This window comes from Perca flavescens, chromosome 9 (assembly GCF_004354835.1).
Source record: "Perca flavescens isolate YP-PL-M2 chromosome 9, PFLA_1.0, whole genome shotgun sequence".
NCBI classification, from domain to species: Eukaryota; Metazoa; Chordata; class Actinopteri; order Perciformes; family Percidae; genus Perca; species Perca flavescens.
Window position 1 is genome coordinate 17,876,684 of NC_041339.1, and position 19,483 is coordinate 17,896,166.

The following is a 19,483-nucleotide window of genomic DNA, read 5'->3' on the forward strand; positions in this document are numbered from 1 at the left end:
TAATAAAGCAGAACAGGATTTAAATCAAAGTCTTAACAAGACACACACAAGAGGCACATGTAACATAACAAATACAACACTACTGATTTGTGCGTTGCTGTTTGTGTTGAGATGAGGCAGGGGGTGTGCGAGCCAGTTATATACAACATTAGCTAGACTGGCCGTGGTGCTGAGCTGGTGTAATACGCCTCACGGCAAAATTAATGATCCAATCATTGTAAATGCCAATTGCCTGTAATCCCTGGCTGGAAGCAAATCAAAGAGAAGGAAAGGTTTCCGTTAAACAGTCACAAGCTCTCTCTCTCTCTTGCTCTCTTTCTTCATCTCTCCTAGGCACCAGATGCCTTTCTTTCATTCCTTTTTGGATCCAACCTTCCTTTTCTCAGCTCTGTAGCCCTGTCTGCATTTGGTTCCTATATGTCTCCCAGCTGCGGAGTAGAGATGGGGCCCAGGCCCAGCCCCGGGGGGCAGTAGAGGAGGGAAATCCCCAGGACAACTGGTCTGGTCACGGACAACCCGAAACCAGCAGCCATCCCTATTCTACCCTCTACTTCCCTGGCAAACATTTGCTCTCCAGCTTAGCTCAGAAGCTAGCCAGCAACTTACCCCCACACTCTTGTCTGGTAATGCCAATCAGAGTCTACACAGCACTGCGCTCTAGAGATGGAGAAGAAAGAAGGTAGAGAAGGGACACTGGGTGAGAGAGATGGAGAATGAAGGAATAGAAAGGGAGGGGCAAGGGCAGTTCCCTGAGAGCCACAAGGCAAAGCCAGAGCCTTTGGCAAAGACAAACAAGAAGATAGGACTCTATCCCTATTGATATGCACAAGCAGGGACCATCGGCTAGTCTTCAGCTAAGACAAAAGGGAGAATGGGGAGAGAAAGGTGCTCTGTAGTGGAGTCCATATGTGTCTGTGAGTGGACACAGTATAAGCAGAAAGACGAGTCTGGCTGAATATGGTGTTACTTCTTTGTTGCATTCTTAAGTCTTCTTATGATGACAGAAATACACTCCCCCTCTTGTTTGGATCTTTTATTATTGTTTTTATCCACAAAATTCACATCCAAACTCCTCGTCATTTCTCATGAACATCACAAATGCTCCAAAAGCAACCTCACTGAGGTCATCCATAACTACTTTTTAACTGCATTTACTGCCTGTTGTTGCACCTGTAGCTTTCCACACTGGCTACTGAACCTTTTGAATCATTCCCTACATAGTGTGTGTATACACATGGTTTAATGACATATTATTTCCTAACACATTACAGTAATAAAAAACGTCTGTTCCCTGGCTAAAGAGTAAATATATAAAGAGCATGGCCAACATGGGGCAAACTGAGTCCAGATCTATGCAGGTTAAAGTTCTGGGCCTCATTTTCACTGCAGGGGGCCTCGAGATGCCTAAAGACAAGCATGCGTTAGAAAAAGACCGCGACATGGAGGCCTGTTTAAGCCCACATTGTCCCTTATCCATCCCCTATGGCCTCTTACAGCACCCCCACCGAGCCAACAGTCCTTTGCCTCCTTTCTGTGTCCATGGTTCCCCCCTCCCACACTGCAGGGACCCCTCCCCAGTGTTTGTAATCCCAGCAGAAACACTTAAGGTTCACAGTGGGTGCTCATCAAAACCATCTGCCTGAGAAGAGGGTGAGAGAAAAAGGGAGAGATGACGGAGGGAGGAGAAAAAGGAAAGAGCGAGGGAGGAGAGGGAGAAAACCAGGGAGGCAAGCTGCCTCCTCCAGTTCAGATGTTGGTTCTCTTCAATTAGCACCATTACAAGCCCTGCTAGTAGCCTGATTATTATTAGTGTAATCTTCACCCGCACCAAGGAGCCAGTTGCTGCAGTGAGCAAAGAACTCAGGAAGAACACCTTTCACTGCTGCTTGAAAGTAAATAATAAGATGTAAGGATGTAAAACATGGAGACCATAAAAGATGAAAAACAAAATGAAAAACAGGAAATCAAAAGTATGTAAAGCTGCCACGGAAATGAAAACAGCTAAAAACTGATATTTTCAATTCCAGATATTTAGTGAAAATGCTGATTACTTAACATGTGAGGTTAAATCAATAGTGGGACTTCTCTATCTTACCTGATCAGTCTTTGGGGAGATTATTTCCCCTCACCTGTGAGAGCAAGCTACCCACTGTGAATAACAAATGATGCCTGCTCAGGTCTCCCTCTGCACGGGGGGTTAGAGCAGGACAGTACAGGGCAGTAATGTATGTGTTGATTTGAACTTGCATGGGGCCAAACATCGACACACACACACACACACACACACACACACACACACACACACACACACACACACACACACACACACACACACACACACACACACACACACACACACACACACACCTCTACATAGGCAAGCAAGCACACACATATATAGTCCATGCTCTTCAAGCTTTAATCCATTTGTAGCTGTGATAGTAATAACCGATGGATCGCGAGGTGTACTGCCTTCACACTGGATCCAGTATGAGTTACTATGAATATTTCATAGACTGCCGAATCTACCGTTTAGTTTCTGATGAGGAAATTGAATGGAACTCTTTCTCTTTCCATTGCGCCAGCATGGCTAGATCAAACAATGTTCAGTATTTAAACCGCCTCCTAGACTGCAGAGAGAAAGGGAGAAAGACGCAGTGTATGGGGATTGGGGAGAAAAAAAGGGGGTTGTACCAGACCGCAGCTGTGAGAGTAATTATGTGCTCGGAAATGTGATCATTTGTGATGAATAATGAATCGATGGCTGAGATAGACTAGCAATGTTTGGCAAATGGAATGAAAGCTGTGTTATGGGAAACCAGAATCAGGTACAATAATATTATTTATGCAAGAGTCGGTGGGTGAGTTACTGAGAGCTTTTGTGTGTGTCTGGGCATAAGGTAACTTTCTGATGTACTGTGGTGGTCTGTGTCTGCGTGCATGCTGGTGTCATACCTCCTGTATGGTTCGGGAGCCGGGGAAGTTGAGACTGTAGTCCCTCTGGGCCTCGCGGTGGCTGATGACCAGCAGGAAGTTCTGGTTTAACGACTCTTGGAGATCACTAAATGAGAAAGGGAAACAAGTAAAAGAAATAGGAATGAACGCAGTATGAGATTTTAAAAAACAAAACAGAAATTGATGCAGAAAAGGAATATGTAAAAGAGGCGAGGCAGAATAATGACACGAAAAGAAGGTGACACAGAAAAACAAACATTATCAATAAGAGCCACTCAGTCAAGCAAAGGGCAAGCTGAAACTTGTCAACTAGTGGTAACCTGCTGACCCACAGGGAGGTGGGTGCCTCCTCAGGGGGTGTGTCGCCCACTTCACTGGTTGTGTCTTAACAAGCCTGGCCAGAGCTGCACTCAGCACAGCAGGCTACCACAGCTATGACCACCTGCACAGTAACAGCATGGAGTCCATCAATCTGCCTTATTGCTAACAAACCTGGCAGCTATTTTGAAATAAACCCAAGAGAGCTTTTAGCACCTTCCGTACTGCAAACTCTAAAGATGCCTTAAAAGCAAGATTTTACTGTGACATATAGCCCAAACTGACCGCATTTGCAGGGTTTGGTAAGGTTGTTGACCAACTCAACAATTGCTGCTCTAGGTACAGATTTTTTTGGCGTTTTTTTGAGTGTGAATAAATTACTCCTGTATTACTGCAGTACTTCACTGCCTCTGTCTAGTTTCTGAAACTTGACTGTATAGTGATTATAGTCAATTCATATAGTCATATCTGTTTATATCAATTACAGGATAATGTACTGTAAGCTGCACCAGACACATGAAGATTATTATATTTTTGATGACTATGTAATGCTCCTAAACTATCTCTATCTGCATCAGTTTTAACATAGACTCAGACTGTATGGAACACCCACACCCAAAAGTCTCAGGTGTGTGTGTGTGTGTGTGTGTGTGTGTGTGTGTGTGTGTGTGTGTGTGTGTGTGTGTGTGTGTGTGTGTGTGTGTTAGCTAGTTAGCTACCAAACAAGGGGACATATATCGCGCAAGACGAGAGATGTAGTTCAATGAGCGGTTTCACACAAAACCGGTACTACAACAAACTGCTACTTTCTTGACTTCCATAATTATCCTTTAAATTGACAACAAATATATTTGGAATTAATTGCACAATTTAAATGGGATCCTTTCAGGACACACTACAGACTGTAAAAAATAGTGGACATAGCATCCGTGACGTGGACTGCCGTTTTGAAGCCTTGAGTTTGGCGATACGGGTATCTCCTCTTGGTTTTTAGCAACCGGACGTGACGAATTTTGACAAGATGGTGGAGCTGGGGAGGATGACACGACCAAGCCAGTGTTGTTTATGTTGCAATGTCTCTGCGCTAAGCTAAATGCTTAAAGTGGGGAAAGTTGTAGATTTTTAATCCTTCTAAAGTGAGTGATCCAGTGGAAATTTACCACTGGGTAAGTTACCAGCAATTATCTTTGATGAAGTGAAAACACAGTGAGAGGGTCAAGGTTTAAAATGAAAACATGGAGCACACCCAAAAACAAGTTCACTGCAATTTTAATGTACACAGTGCCATGGTTACACACTGCCAAGCCTCGGTCATGATTGACAGGTCAGTGTGTAGCCACGTCCCTAAAGCAACCCCTGCTTTATCGTCCATTTTAAAATAAACGGGACCGTAATTTACTAAATGAACATCATGCTGTATTTGAAAGTAGCAATTGAGGCCATAACGTGACATACCATTCTATCCATTTTGTCCAACTGCATGAATAATTGGACACCTAAACAATCAGTCTATTAATCAATCTATTCAATTGTAACAACGTGTTAAAAATGACAATAATTCTATTTTCTTTTTCTCAAATCATAAACAACATTTACTGGTGGGAAAACAAAAAGGCCGACAAAAGCGGTTTTCTCTCTTTTTTTTTGTTTTTTCTTTTTTTGTTTCCTTTGTTTTTTTAGTTAAATACCAAAGGGGATCCATAATTATTGTTATGTCCAATACCTTGCATATTGGGGAAAGTACTAGATATTTTATGCATATGATGCTATGGCTTTACCAGTAAATTTCTGTTCATTTAATATCAAAGGGTGTAATAATCCAGTCAAGCGGAAGAGGATAATTATATTTCTGAGAAAGGAGAATGTTTCTGTTGCAATGTTGCAGGAGACACATTTGACTGAATACAAACATAAAAAACTTAGAATGGACTGGGTTGGACATGTGTACTCTTCCTCATTTAATAGTAAAAGCAGAGGGGTGGCGATACTGGTGCATAAAAAATTGCCCATTAATATTAGTCACGTTGAAATTGATGAAAGAGGTTGTTATGTTTTGTTGCACGGGGTTTTATATGGAGAGAGAGTTACTATCCTAAATGTATATGCCGCCCCTGATTTAGATCCTACATTCTTTACTAAACTGACTGATTTACTGTTCAAGTATCAATGTCCCTATAGGATTGTTGGTGGAGATTTGAATTGTATAATAAATAATATTTTTGATAAAAGGCCCACCATCATCAGTGCAAAACCAACTCCTAGACAGCGAGCTTTGCAACAAATGGTTGATGAGGTTGATTTAGTTGATGTGTGGAGACATATCCACCCTAAAGAGAAAAACTATTCTTTTTTTTTTCAAATCCTCATAAAACATATACAAGAATTGATTTTTTTCTTGGTTACTAAAATATTATTGGAATTGATAAAACAAAGTAGCATTGGAAATATACATCTGTCAGATCATGTTCCAATTAAAATGGAGGTTGCATTCACCTGTTTATATTAGAATAAAAATGTTTGGCATTGTAATAGATCAATATTATCTGATATAAATTTTTGTAACAAAACTAAAGCAAATTTAATGCATTTTCTAGAAATTAACGATAACGATGATACTGATCCGGCAAATGTATGGGAAACTCCAAAAGCTTATCTCCGAGGCTTAATGATTTCATATTGTGTTGCTAGGAAAAGGAAAATTATTTATGAACAAAAAAAGACTAGAGTCAAAGTTACAAGAGGCTGAGACTAAACATAAGCATAGTCTTTCCGCTGAAAGCTGGGATCAGGTTATGGTTGCTAAAACAGCACTCAATTCATTGGCAATCCAAAAAACAGAAAGAGAATTATTTTTACAAAAGTATAAACAGTATGATAGTCATAGATCTGTAAAATATTTAGCGAGTTTAATTAATAATAAAAAACGTAAGTCCGCAATATCAAAAATAAGAGATAAAAGCGGTAAACTGGTTTATACATCAGGTGAAATAACAAATGTGTTTAAAAGATTCTTTGGTGATTTGTATAAATCTGATAATACAGATAGTGACAGGGATATGACTTCGTTTTTTCAGAAGCTTGAGCTACCTCAACTTGACTTGCAGGATAATTTATCACTTGGTGCTAAAATTACAGTTGATGACGTGAAAAGGACAATAAATTCTTTAAAGAATGGAAAGGCATGTGGTCCAGATGGTTTTCCAGCAGAGGTCTACAAAACTTTTGTGGACATTTTAGCTCCTTTGCTTGCAAGAATGTTTCAGTATGCTTATGATGAGAAGAAATTGCCAAAGACAATGCAACAATCTATTATTTCGTTAATACCAAAAGATCACAAGGATCCAGAAAACCCTGCATCATACAGACCATTATCAATTCAAAATACAGATTCAAAGATTTTAGCAAGTGTTTTGGCAATAAGATTAAACAATGTGATACATAAATTAGTTTCTAGCGATCAAACAGGCTTCGTTAAGACGCGACAGTCTAGCGCCAATGTAAGGCGACTGCTTGGGATATTACATTATGTAGCATATAAAAAAGAAAAAGCAGTGGTCATTGCATTGGACGCAGAAAAAGCTTTTGATCGTGTGGAGTGGAAGTACTTATTTAGAGTTTTAAAAGAATTTTCATTTAATGAAAGTTTTATCAACTGGATTAAGCTATTGTATACAAACCCTCAGTCAGCTCTTTTGATTAACTGAACTACATCTGAGACATTTTTGCTGGAGAGAGGAACAAAACAAGGATGCCCTTTGTCCCCTCTCTTATTTAATTTAATTATTGAACCATTGGCGGTATTGATAAGAACGAGCGAGGAGATAGAGGGCATGGAAACAGAGAGCCGTTCCCACAAGATATCGCTTTATGCCGATGATGTACTTTTATTTTTGAAGAATCCTAATAAATCCATCCCTTCACTAATAAAAATGATTGAAAACTTTAAGTTTTCAGGATATAAAATAAACTACGACAAATCATCAGCCTTTCCGCTTGGCGAAAGAATAGGCTCATCAAGCTATCATCCTTTTAAAGTGACCAAAAAAGGATTTAAATATCTTGGTATATATTTTAGTGCAGATTTTTCAAAACTGATTAAACATAATCTTTTACCTGTAATAGCAAAAATAAAAACTGACCTTCTAGATGGACTAATCTTTCACTTTCTCTTTTGGACCGTATAGCTATATTTAAAATGAATGTTCTCCCTCGCCTGTTGTATGTTATCCAAATGCTACCTATTTATATTCCATCCAAAATATTTACAAAAATACATAGTGCAGTAGGAGTATTTGTGTGGAATAATAAAAGGCCAAGGATGGAATTTTGAAAGCTTCAACTACCAATTAAAAAAGGAGGACAAATTTCAAATTTTATCATTTGGCCGCACAATTAAAATTCACGGCAGAGTGGATTAAAAAAAGCCATTTCTCCTTTCCAGATTTAGAAGGTATAGGTCTGGATGGGGTTCAGTTAGAAAACCTTCCGTTTATATGTTTCACAAAAGTATATACCAAGATTAAGCACAATTATATACTGAAAAATATCTGTAGGTCTTGCAGTGCTGTTCGTAAATATTTTGAGCTTGACAAATACTCATTATTGGCTCCTATTGCTAATAATCCAGATTTTAGACATACCTGTATTGATGCTGGCTTTAATGAGTGGAGAGAAGCTGGTACCATAAGAATATTAGATGTTTATGCAGATAATGCTCTCAAGTCTTTCCAACAATTACAGTATGAGTTTAATATCTCTCAGGTCCACTTTTTTTCGATATCTACAAATAAGGAGCTATCTTATTTCTATTGAATACTATAAACAAGGCGGGAAAATAAATGTGCTTGATAGCATTTTATTAAAGGCAGCTGCATTGAAAAATAAAACAATGACATATATTTATGACCAAATTATAGCAAATAAAGTTTTAATAAATATTAAACAAAGCTGGGAACTTGACTTTGGTGTTACACTGGAAGATATGGAACAAAGTATTAAATTATGCAAGACAAATTACTAAATCAAACAAATCATAGGAAGTACAATATAAAATTATCAATAAGCTGCATGTGACCCCCTTAACTCGAAGTAAATACGACACATGTACAAAATTTTGTCTTAAATGTAAAAAAGGATACAGGAACCTATTTCCACTTAATATGGTCCTGTCCTTTAATTGTATCATTCTGGTCTTCGGTTGTTCATGAAATTGAAAAATCTTTTGGGATTAAAGTGCCACTGGATCCCAGCTTGTGTATCCCTGGTGTAAATAACTGTGTGCCGGAAACAAAAATAATGTCTATAATGCTATATGCTGCTCGCCTTTCCATTCTTCATGTTTGGATTAAAGAACACTCTCCTACTTTAACTCTTTGGCACGAAAAACTTCTGTCACTGCTACCATATGAAAGAAGACATAATGTACTGGATGGAACTCTGGATTCGTTTGTAAATGATTGGTGTCCCCTTAAAGATTATTTTGGCCATGAATGGCAAGCAATAACATGCATTAATATGGATTGAGAAGAAGAAATCCCCCCCCAAATAATGTACTTAAATATGGTCTACGGTCTGTATAAAACCTGTGTAGAGAATGTATATATATATATGCGATGTCTGTGTATACATGAAGTACAAAATGTACACTGCTAACCAACTAAACGAAGGCGTAGTAGACCTATTTTTTTTTTCTGCTCTTTTGTTTTTCTATGTTTATGGTAAGAAGAAAAATGTGAAAATAAACAAAAAAAAAAAAAAAAAAAGGGGTTTACAGGTAACCACTGGTCTGATATGTTTACACTCTCACACTGGATGTCAGATGCTGATTATATTGTGAGCAGAAAGCTGGCAGTGAAGACAGTCTGTCCACGAGGCCCTGAAGGGTCAGACTTTCTGGACTGGCACCATAGCTCGCTCAGCAGCTTACAGCTGTGACAGAGACGCTGTGAACGATGCAAACGCAGACACTTTGTGTGCTTCACGTAGAGAGGAGGAGGTGGGGGAAATCAACTTTTGGAAGCTTCATTTACAATAAGCTGTGAGGTTAAGTAGCGTTTTGAGCAAACGCTGGGTCTGTGAGGCTGAATATCAATGGGAGGCTTAAGGGCCGAAGCAGGCACTTAATCAGGGCTCAGAACCCAAGAAGAGGAGGAAGAGTTGAGAGAAAGAGAGGATGGGGGAATTAATATGTAGCGCACACATTAATTATGCAATCACACCCTTAATCTGCACAGATCTGGACGAGCTTATGTTAACAGAAGCTCAAATTTACTGTAATGACAGCATATTTACATTGACTAAAACTACGAAATCAATATGTAAATGTAATGTTTGTTGTAGCTAACTGGGGAAGATTGGAAATGTGTGGAGTGGGAAAGATGGATGCATATGTAATAGGGCTGAACAGAAGGATGAGAGTGCATGTGTGTGTGTGTGTGTGAGAGAGAAATGGAAAGGGGTAGGGACACATAAATAAGGATCTAGCTAATATCATGATTATGTTTGGACACAGTCCCGAGTTAGTGCTGGCAGGCAGCTAGACTCCTAAATAGACAGAGATAGAGGGTAAACGGAGTGGAAGTGATACTCTGTCCTTCCAAGCAAAGAAGGAACATCTTATCAGTCATTTATGGCAGACGGACTAGCCATTTGGTGCATGTGTGGGTGTAGTTCTATTAAAGATTTACTTTGAAGGGGCGTCTGGTTACCTTTACCTGGTTAAGCGTGCGCCCCCATGTGCAGAGGCTCAGTCCTTGTCGCAGCAGCCGCTGGTTCGGTTACGACCTGCGGCCCTTTACTGCATGTCATACCCCTCTCTCTTCCACTTTCCTAACTTAATCTGTCCTGGTAATAAAAACCAAAAATAAAATCCTTAAAAAAATGATTTACTTTGAAAAACCAGATCACTTGTTGTGCTCTATAGTACAAATATAGCTACTGAAAATATCAAATGCAATCATAGGGGAAAAATGTCCCATCTGTCTGAAAAGGCCTGCTGTTCATATATAAACAAAACAACCATGTTTCAAGTCTAATATCCCTTTGTCTCGCTTTCACCACTGATGTTTTCAAAGCAGCTGTCCTCTGATAGAAGCAGACCCTTCAAGTAGTATGGGGGTGTAAATGTGGATGTCTCAATGTTTGCTTCTGCCTTCAGAGGTCTTTTTCTCACTCAACACACACACACTCGTGACATCCAGGTCGGCCTGCAACATCTCTGGAGGTACTTGACATGGCATAAGGGTGCCGGGAGGAAAATGTCATTTAACTTTATGGACAGAGAAAATGGAGCGTTTTGCAGGGTAGAAGAGCAGGCTAAACAGATTGGTTTCATTCTGAAGTAAGCCCATTGCCTAAGCTGTGAGTCCCCATGGCACAGAGCAGACTCTAGACCTTATTAAACTAGCACTGCCAGACACACAGACAGACACACACAGACACACACAAATTGTGGCTTGTGCCTGCAAAACACAAATACCCATACACACACACACACACACACACACACACACACACACACACACACACACACACACACACACACACACACACACACACACACACACACACACACACACACACACACACACACACACACACACACACACACGGTCTCTCCAACTGACACATACTCACTACCATCATGTGTGGTTAATCTGCTAAGAGACAAACAAATACATAAAAACACACTGACCAGGAGGGTTGTTCCCTCCTGATACGTACAGAGGAGGTCATGAAGTACACACAAGGTCTTCTTACCTCCTCCACATTTTGCATCCACAGCAAAGCAGAAGGATGCCAAACCGTTGAGGCTCTGCTCTGTTTCGGTCTGCCATCTTGTCCCAAAGTTAATCAGCATGCTAACTGTTAGATACTTCCCACGAGGGCTGCTTTAGCTAACTAGCTAGCTATCTTATCTAAAGCATCTGTGAATCTGCTACAGCTACTGGATAGCTGATACACAGAGGGAGAGGTGGAGGGGGGGCACAAAGCCGCAATGGAAAAAAAAAACACACAAAACCTAATGAATCATTTTTGCAATTTCAAATTTTTTTGAGAGTTCAAATTAAAATAACCTTTCCTTGGCAAACATGCTTCCTGAGAGCTGAGCGGATAATAAACGAGGAAGGAAACAGGCTCCATTGAAATATTCATCAGGCCTTCATCATTTATGCAAGAGATTAGGTCCTCCTCAACACCCTCTTGTATTCACAGACAGTCATCAACATGGCCACAGAGAAAAACCTTCTTCAGACCGGGCTTTGACACTGCAGTACTAAGTGCACATCACATCGCTAACTAAATAACTACCTGAGATGGATTGGTGCTCAAAGGAAAATCTCCCAAAGCCTCAAGATTTATTTCTAATCAAACAAGACAACTAAGAGGAGTTTACTCAGCGGGATCATAATGACAGTGCAGCACTATTTAATCAGTCGGTTTGGTTTAGGTGTGTGAGCTGCATGAGCCAAGCTCTACAAAGTAATTGCAAGGGATATTACCATTTATGGGACATTTGCATTTTTACTCAGCAACAATTTAAAGCAAATAAACATTGTGAAATTAAATTTGGGTGGATGAATGTCTTTTCAGACTGCAACTACAAAATAGCAAATAAAGTGTATTTATTCATTTATTTTATTAGTGTATTTGTAAGGAACTAGTACAAAGAAACATTGACAGTTGCAGAAGCAGTGTCCGATGTACTGTTCACGTGTATACAGCTTAAGCTAATTTCCAACACCAGTCCCTTGAATGGCATTGATAGATCAAGTAATCATTAAAATGACATGTTACAGTTTAAAATCTTTAAGAGAAAAAAAAGCATCCTCAAGTCTGTGCAAAAATTTTATTTAATTTAGCAAGCTTTCAGTCAACTGACTGACACAAGCGTTCTGCATTAAGGCTAATTAAGTGATGATCTTTTACCTTCTGTACTGCTGCATTCACTTGCTACATGTTCTTACCTTGAAGTCTCTGACCGAAATCCTGCTGAATTAAATAGATTTTTTCACAGATTTTAAACTTTACCCATTAGTTTTACAGTCTGTACTCTAGCACCTCAGCTTAGCATGATATGGGTAAACAGTGTTTTTTTTTCTTAATTTTAAAACACTTTAAAATCTTAAACTCAGTGCATACTGTATAATCATAAAAAAAAACATCCATGACCACAAACAAATAAAAAAAAAAACCCAAAAACATTTCTAGGAGAAAGTAGTAGTTGATTAACCTCACTCAAAACAAATTAAAGAAAACTATTTGAACTGAGAATATTGGTAAAGGTCTTGGACAAAAGCATTAGCCACAACATTAATTTTACTGAGAGTAATAACAATAAATGTAGACGACTGCATATGTGAAAACAGCTTTAGTGTCTGCAACATGCATCGAAGTCAAGACTTAGAAATAGACAGCTTAGACAATATCTACGGCTATGTTGTAAATTGGACTCATGCATGTGACTCCAGTTAGAGTGGCCAAGTTTAAAAAGGCATGGGCACCACAGCCTGTCTCTTAGAGATATTTCTTCAATTCTATAGTCAAGTCCAGATGTCATGCAGTTTCTCATACATTAGGAGCCGTGCCACCAGAATGACAACGAAGCAATTTAATTTCTTGTAATAAAGAGACAATATATAGAGTCAATGTGTGTAACAGACTCGACTTTGAGCAATACTGAATGTGGAAACACTTACTAAAGTACTGTGGTTTTTTGGAAGAGTTGTTCATCTGTAATTAACTGGGGCTGTAATATTAAGCACCATAATTTTGTTTTTAATAATTGCGCAGAAGTAGATAGTGGTACCAGAACAGATGAGTTCACTTAATCAAGACACAAGACTTTGATAATGTGTGCTTCCCTACCTACAAACTTCAGGTTGAAGCCCTACTGGCACTGAGCTCTGTCTACTGCAACAAATTTGCACACACTGCACTTACTGTGGATTTACGGTGTGACCATAGTTTATTTTTTACTGCAAGCTTGTCTGGTCCCGCAGCAGGGGACTGCTCCCCCTCCTACTTTGTGATCACCTATCCTCTCCCACTATGACAGCAGGGTCACCACACACAGACACACATACACAGAAGCCCACCCACTCCATTCAGCCCCAACTGTCCTCCATCAAAATAGCTGACACAGAATAATGAGCTCCTGACACCCAAAATTATATCGATAACACTTGGAGAAATGGCAACGGCGCCGCTAAAAAGACACAGCAGTAAGTGGGGGAGTGAGAAGACGAGAAGAGGGAGGCAAGGGAGGGAAGACTGGGGAGATGAGGGCCATTAGCTGCCAACACAATATAACTACCACTTAGCCTAACTAGCAGGCAAAGCGGCAAACTGCCAAATGACTTCTTTTACAAATGTTCTGGTGACGTGAATGCTTGCTTGGCTTGCTAACATGAGGAAATGTGGGGAGAGTTTCAGTACAATTTTAATTTAGAATCCACTGTCAACAAACAAACTAGGGCAATTATATGCGAGACTATGAACAACTTTGGCTAAAAAAAGGAAATGTAGTAAAGAGAAGTGTTACAGAAAATTGTCAAAACATACATTATATTATAATTATGTCTTAATTCGGCATTTTAACTGACAACTGTCAAAAAAAATTATATAGTATTATATCATTAACTATTAGAATGAGATTTGTATTACTGTGTCATACATATAATTACGCCAAGAACGCATTGGGCCTACAAGTCACCATAAATTCATACAGGCCAGGAGTGCTGCGTATACATTTGTAGAGAAAGTCAACATAGAGAAAAAACAGAGAAGCGAGTTAAGCATCTTTCACAATCAAATCGAAAATCATCCACAACAAAATTCATCAATTATTGAATCTGAATAAATACTAATCAAATTATACATCTTGCCTCATTTTCCAGGCTTTTGAGACAAAGTTATCAAACTTCAAAATGAAACGGCCATTCCAATTGTTGCTCATCTTTACACTATTATTAAATTACTTTTCAATGATCTTAGCGCTCTCCCAGTAGAGTCAACAAGGAACCCAACTCCAACCTCATGAATCTTAAATGCATCAAGACAAAAACAGTTAACATATTCTGCAGGTCAGGCTTTGACTAAACCAGTAAAATTATGTCATCCGTGTATAATAAAGAACCAAATTTCATATCATCGGCCAAGCATATGCCTACATTAGGTTCCTTAATTTATGAACCTAAGTCTTTCACAAATATTGCAAAAAGAGTTGGAAAAAGGATATCACCTTATGTTACTCCAAAAGGTGTACCAGTCAGTAAACATATCTGATTTTAATACAAGCAACTGGGAAACTACAGAAGGTCTGGACTGCTTATAAAAATCTACCATCATCCACCCCGCTTCCATAAATTTAAATCCATTCTGCTCATTAAAAAAATACTGTACCATTTCTAATTGTTTCTGTTCAGTATACAGCTTTTTTGGAACGTATTGCAGGCATCAAATTCAAAATGAGTGAATATTTGCAAAAAAAAAAAACAATCAAGTTTATCAGTTTTAACATTAAATATATTGTCTTTGTAGCGTATTCAATTGAATATAGGTTGAAAAGGATTAGCAAATCAATGTATTCCATTTTTATTTACGTTTTACACAATGTACCAACTTCATTAGAATTGGGGTTTGTATCTATTTTTACCAGTCCAATGCTATAACCCTCAAATTTAAAATAAAAAAGGGTCTTGGTAGCCCTTCAATATGCAGGTGAAATGAATGGAGAACTATGACTTCTTTGGACGATGTTTACCTGACACTGATGAAAGGACAATCACATCTTCAGCTGCCACCTGTGATTGTATTACTGCTTTGGCTTTACAATGAGCAGCCTGACATTTCAGAAGGAAAGGTTGCTAATACTGCCACGGATTCACTGAAACGAACAGAACAATCTCTGGATGGAAAACACAGGCTTAATGAAGCTTTTTCAACAAAGCTCTATTGTCAATGGGTAGTATCACGAACGTGGCAGACTGGTGTGTTTTGAGAAAAAGAAAAACGGAATAAATAATAGATATGTAGTGTGGATATCTTACGCACAGTCTACGAAGAGTACGATACAAAACAACCTTAAGCAAGCAACAATGTCAGGCTGAAAGAAACAAAGATGGGAGGAAACAAATATTATTTACACAACAGAGATTGCAGTTTCCCTATGAAAATGTCACAATGGATGTGAGAAAATGAATGTGCACCAGCAGGTCAAATGTCTCTTAATATACCAAAGAAAATTGTGTTTGCTAGCTGGACTCTGGATCCATCTTCTCCTTAACTTGACATAGACCGCCACCTGGTGTTTACTATTAAGAACTATGCTCATACCACTACCAGTAGTATTTCATAGAGTGTATGTGTACCAGGATGGGAAGAGGAGGAGGATTTATTATAGGATTACAAATAAAAAAGCAGAGTCAGCGAGCGCTGAACGCTGGGCTGAGTACCTGTTTTTGCTGGTGCTGGCAGTAGGGGCGATGTCGGGAGTCAGGACATACAGGCTGTTGTTCTTGGGCAGGTGTAAACTTCTCATCACCGTCTGATTACACACAGACAGAGATACAACTTCAAAATAGTTCCACTCACTAGGAAGGACTCATGGCTGTGGAGATAATTTGTTAAGAGAAGACATTTGTGCTCACTACATACTGTATACGTCATGCATCCCCTGATGAATATTTACTCTGCACTACTTGGTTAGAAGTGTAAATATTGTTTTTAGGAACATGACATAGTTGTACTGACTGTGGGGTAGGCAACAGGCCTGTTTGTAAGACAAATGTTGGTATGTTGGCTAGAGCTCAGTTACCTGAGAAAGGCTGACAAGACCAGTGGTGTGATTTATACTTGGCCACAGATGCTTAATATCAACATACACACGTTTTTATAGAATGTTTTGGATAACAGTGTTAAAACAATGTAATGTATGCTAATGTTTTACACCTTGCAGCTAAAATTTGAAATGTAAAAAAAAAAAAAAAAAAAAAAAAAAAAACAACAGGTTCATCTCTCATCACCAGTGCTGTCTTTTCTTGATGCTACATTGTGTTTTCTTTCACTTGCCTGTTGTAACAAACATGTATAGGTTCTGTTAACTCACACTATCGGATACATCTCCACACTTCCATCCCTTGAGCTGCATTTTGGACACTGGAACCCCAAGCTCTGTCTCAAGGATTTGTTTGATTTCTCCTGTAAATTAGATTCATGCAAAGGAAAATGTATATTATGCACAAAGAGGCAGTGTGAAATGTTGAGTATTATACACTGTGTGTGTGTGTGTGTGTGTGTGTGTGTGTGTGTGTGTGTGTGTGTGTGTGTGTGTGTTGCTCACCGACTGTGCTGCCTTCCTCCAGTACCAGCTCTACAGTGCGCTGCCGGTACTCCACCCTGAAGTTGAGCATCCGGGGCTGACGCTCAACAATGTGTCGGGAGGAAGCGTTGACAGGGCAAAAAGCTGAAGTTGAGGACGACGGAGGAGAGGAGGACAAAGATGAAGAGGAGGGGGGAGAAACTGCACCTCCTGCTGCTGCATCGGCTGCTTCTGATTGGCTAGGAGGTCCGAACATGCTGGACTGGCTCGCCTCACTGGAAAAGTTACTGTACAGAGGTGACAGGTTAGTGAGGGTGTCGAAGATTAAATGCTCAGTCTTTATATAATATCTTATATACAAATCTCATTATAGATCATGAAGGACAGAAAAATGTGGACATTTGAAATGATAATGTTATCAGAAACAAATATCTCTATATATTTGTGGCTACATCACACCTATCTTTGTTCTTGTCTTTAGCCTGTGACCTAATGGTCAAGAACCAACAGAGGTCACTACTAGACGAGAAATGGCTTTACCTCCCATCCTCCCTTACAATATCTGCTTTACTCTCTTTCAAGCTTTTCCCTTTGCTGCTTGTGTAGTGTATGACCCATGTTTTACACAACACAGTAAATAATGTCTTTTTGTCTCCCCACACCGAACAAAGTGTGCCCTTTGTTCCTTGAAGTGTAAGCAGCAACTGTCTCGCAAGAACAGAGTGCCAGACTCAGGCTTTCTAACAAAGGCTGTATTTTATTTGGCCCAACCACATTAGAGAGGCCACTGTCCTGAGGCGTAGGTTAACTTTCAACAGCCACAAAACCTCTGTGTACAGAATGGGCCAATAGGGTGGGAAATTAACCCAACCAAATGGGAGCACATTATAACTGCCTCCTCCACTAGCCACTTAAGTAACAAACCAACCAATTATTTGAGGATCCAAATCTTTCCTAAATTTATAATTGGACAATCAGAATAGTTACTGAAGAACGTAAGCCAGTATTTAATAATTAGGCACTGAAATCACTCAATATTCTGACATCTTCTAAGTGTGGATGGATCACACAGACATTAAGTTATTTGATTTAAACCCTGTGCACACGTTTATGGATTAGACAGGTTAATCCCTCTTTGTGACATAAAATCTGAAAACCATCTGGATGAAATACAGAAAGGAAGTCATACCATGAGTACATGTAAATATGTGGATCATGTAATGGACATGGCAGTATTTGCAGAAAGCTAGTGAGATAGTATTCAGAATAAAATATGACTTCACTAAAGTGAACCAGACAGACAACTACTTTTATCTCACAAATGTATTGTGGGGAGATAGCTAGAGATGATACACAAATGAGACTGAACTACTCCAAGCAAAGGAAAAAACGAGAGATCTCGCCAAGAGTATTCTTACACTTCTTGAAAATATCTGAGAAAAAAAAAATAAAGTAAAAAAAGATCCAGAGTGAACTTTCACCTAAACTTGGAACAGTAACAATGAATGCCGTTAAATTGTCCGTTGTTGCTGTTTGGGCGTAGTTCCATGCTGCCCAACACACACACACGGCACTGTTCTCCTGTGTAGTCAAGGAGGTGTCCCAAAGAAGACAGAACTGCTGAGCCCTTCACCCACGGACAAACCGTCAGACCAGTGACCCAGTTCAACAAGGGATTGAGCATTTTTATCAAGTTCTATCAGGAAATAATTTTTGACGCTCTGACGCCCAGAGGAATTTTGGTTACTGATCAACAAGGCAAATTTCTTAAAATTCCCAACCTGCTAACTAAAGAGGAAACAAGGGAGGAGGAAATGCATTTTAGATGGGAGCGTTTGCGTAGTGTCCGACTGGCTCCAGCTCAGGTCACGTCATCAGAAGTCTGTTTACTGGGCATCGCCAGCCTACTCCTACCATTGCCAGACACTTAGTAAATGTGTTGGCTGCTAGTCAGAGTGCCAGCCAGCCTCCATTCATAGCAATGTGTGCCCTTGAGAAAGACCAGCAATATTCTCATGGCCCAAGGGCCTGAACCACACACTAAAGAACATGCATGCATGCGCACACATACACACAAGTGTGTACACAAAATAAAACGGTTTAACAGAACAGCTCTAGTGTGAGTGGATTCAGATCAGCCCAGTGCATTCAAGAGTGTAAACTAACCGTTGAGGGAAAGTGAAGGGCTCAAAGCCTCTTAAAGAAACCTTTTCTTTTCAGAAACGGTGTACAACTCCATTCTTGGCAGAAAGTTTCCTTGCAGTTGCAGTGTCTTTTATACTATTCCTCTATTAAACAGCAGAATAGAAACCATAGCCGGAGAAATAAGCTCCAACTCAGTAGCCTCTACGTTAGCATTATTTGCTGGATATGGATATATATCTAACTAAACAACAGGAAGAATACAGTAAAATGAAAAGTAATATATGATATGTATGATAGGTAGCATTTGTTTCGTGTTGTAAGGCCAAGTGATACATTTTCTCTGATTTACAGTAAATATGTGGCAATATGGTTATTACCTTTGTAAGATCCCATTCTCCTGTGGTATCACTCCATTGATGGCTGCCTGTAATGAAAGTGGAGGTAAATTATTAACATAATATAATGCAATTTTCTTGTTTTAGTTTCTGTATTGTATCAATGGCCAACTTTTTGCTAAGGAAATATAGTTAACTGTGCACTGGGATCCGTAAAGTTCAACCCATAACATCTTTAATCCGTAAACTACAGCATGACAAAACGTGGAATAACAGCCAATACATGAGGAGCATGTTTCAAAGAGACTGGCAGATATTGCAGCATATATTTCTATACAGGTATCTGGACAGTAACTAAGATAACTGCATGTGGTCATGGAAGGCATTTTGTTTATGCCAAGACACAACT

At 39.3% G+C, this 19,483-nt stretch overlaps 1 protein-coding gene across 3 annotated transcripts in view; it reads right to left on the minus strand.

The window, feature by feature from the left end:
* Positions 1–19,483, minus strand: part of faf1 (Fas (TNFRSF6) associated factor 1) — a 75,372-nt gene that overhangs the window by 44,287 nt on the left and 11,602 nt on the right. For all 3 annotated transcript variants that reach the window (XM_028588009.1, XM_028588011.1, XM_028588010.1), the window contains exons 3-7: positions 19,117–19,163; positions 16,616–16,881; positions 16,382–16,473; positions 15,729–15,820; positions 2,956–3,061 (exon numbers count right to left, since the gene is read on the minus strand). In XM_028588009.1, the coding sequence (XP_028443810.1) occupies positions 2,956–3,061; positions 15,729–15,820; positions 16,382–16,473; positions 16,616–16,881; positions 19,117–19,163 (603 nt within the window). The remainder of the gene's footprint in view (positions 1–2,955; positions 3,062–15,728; positions 15,821–16,381; positions 16,474–16,615; positions 16,882–19,116; positions 19,164–19,483) is intronic.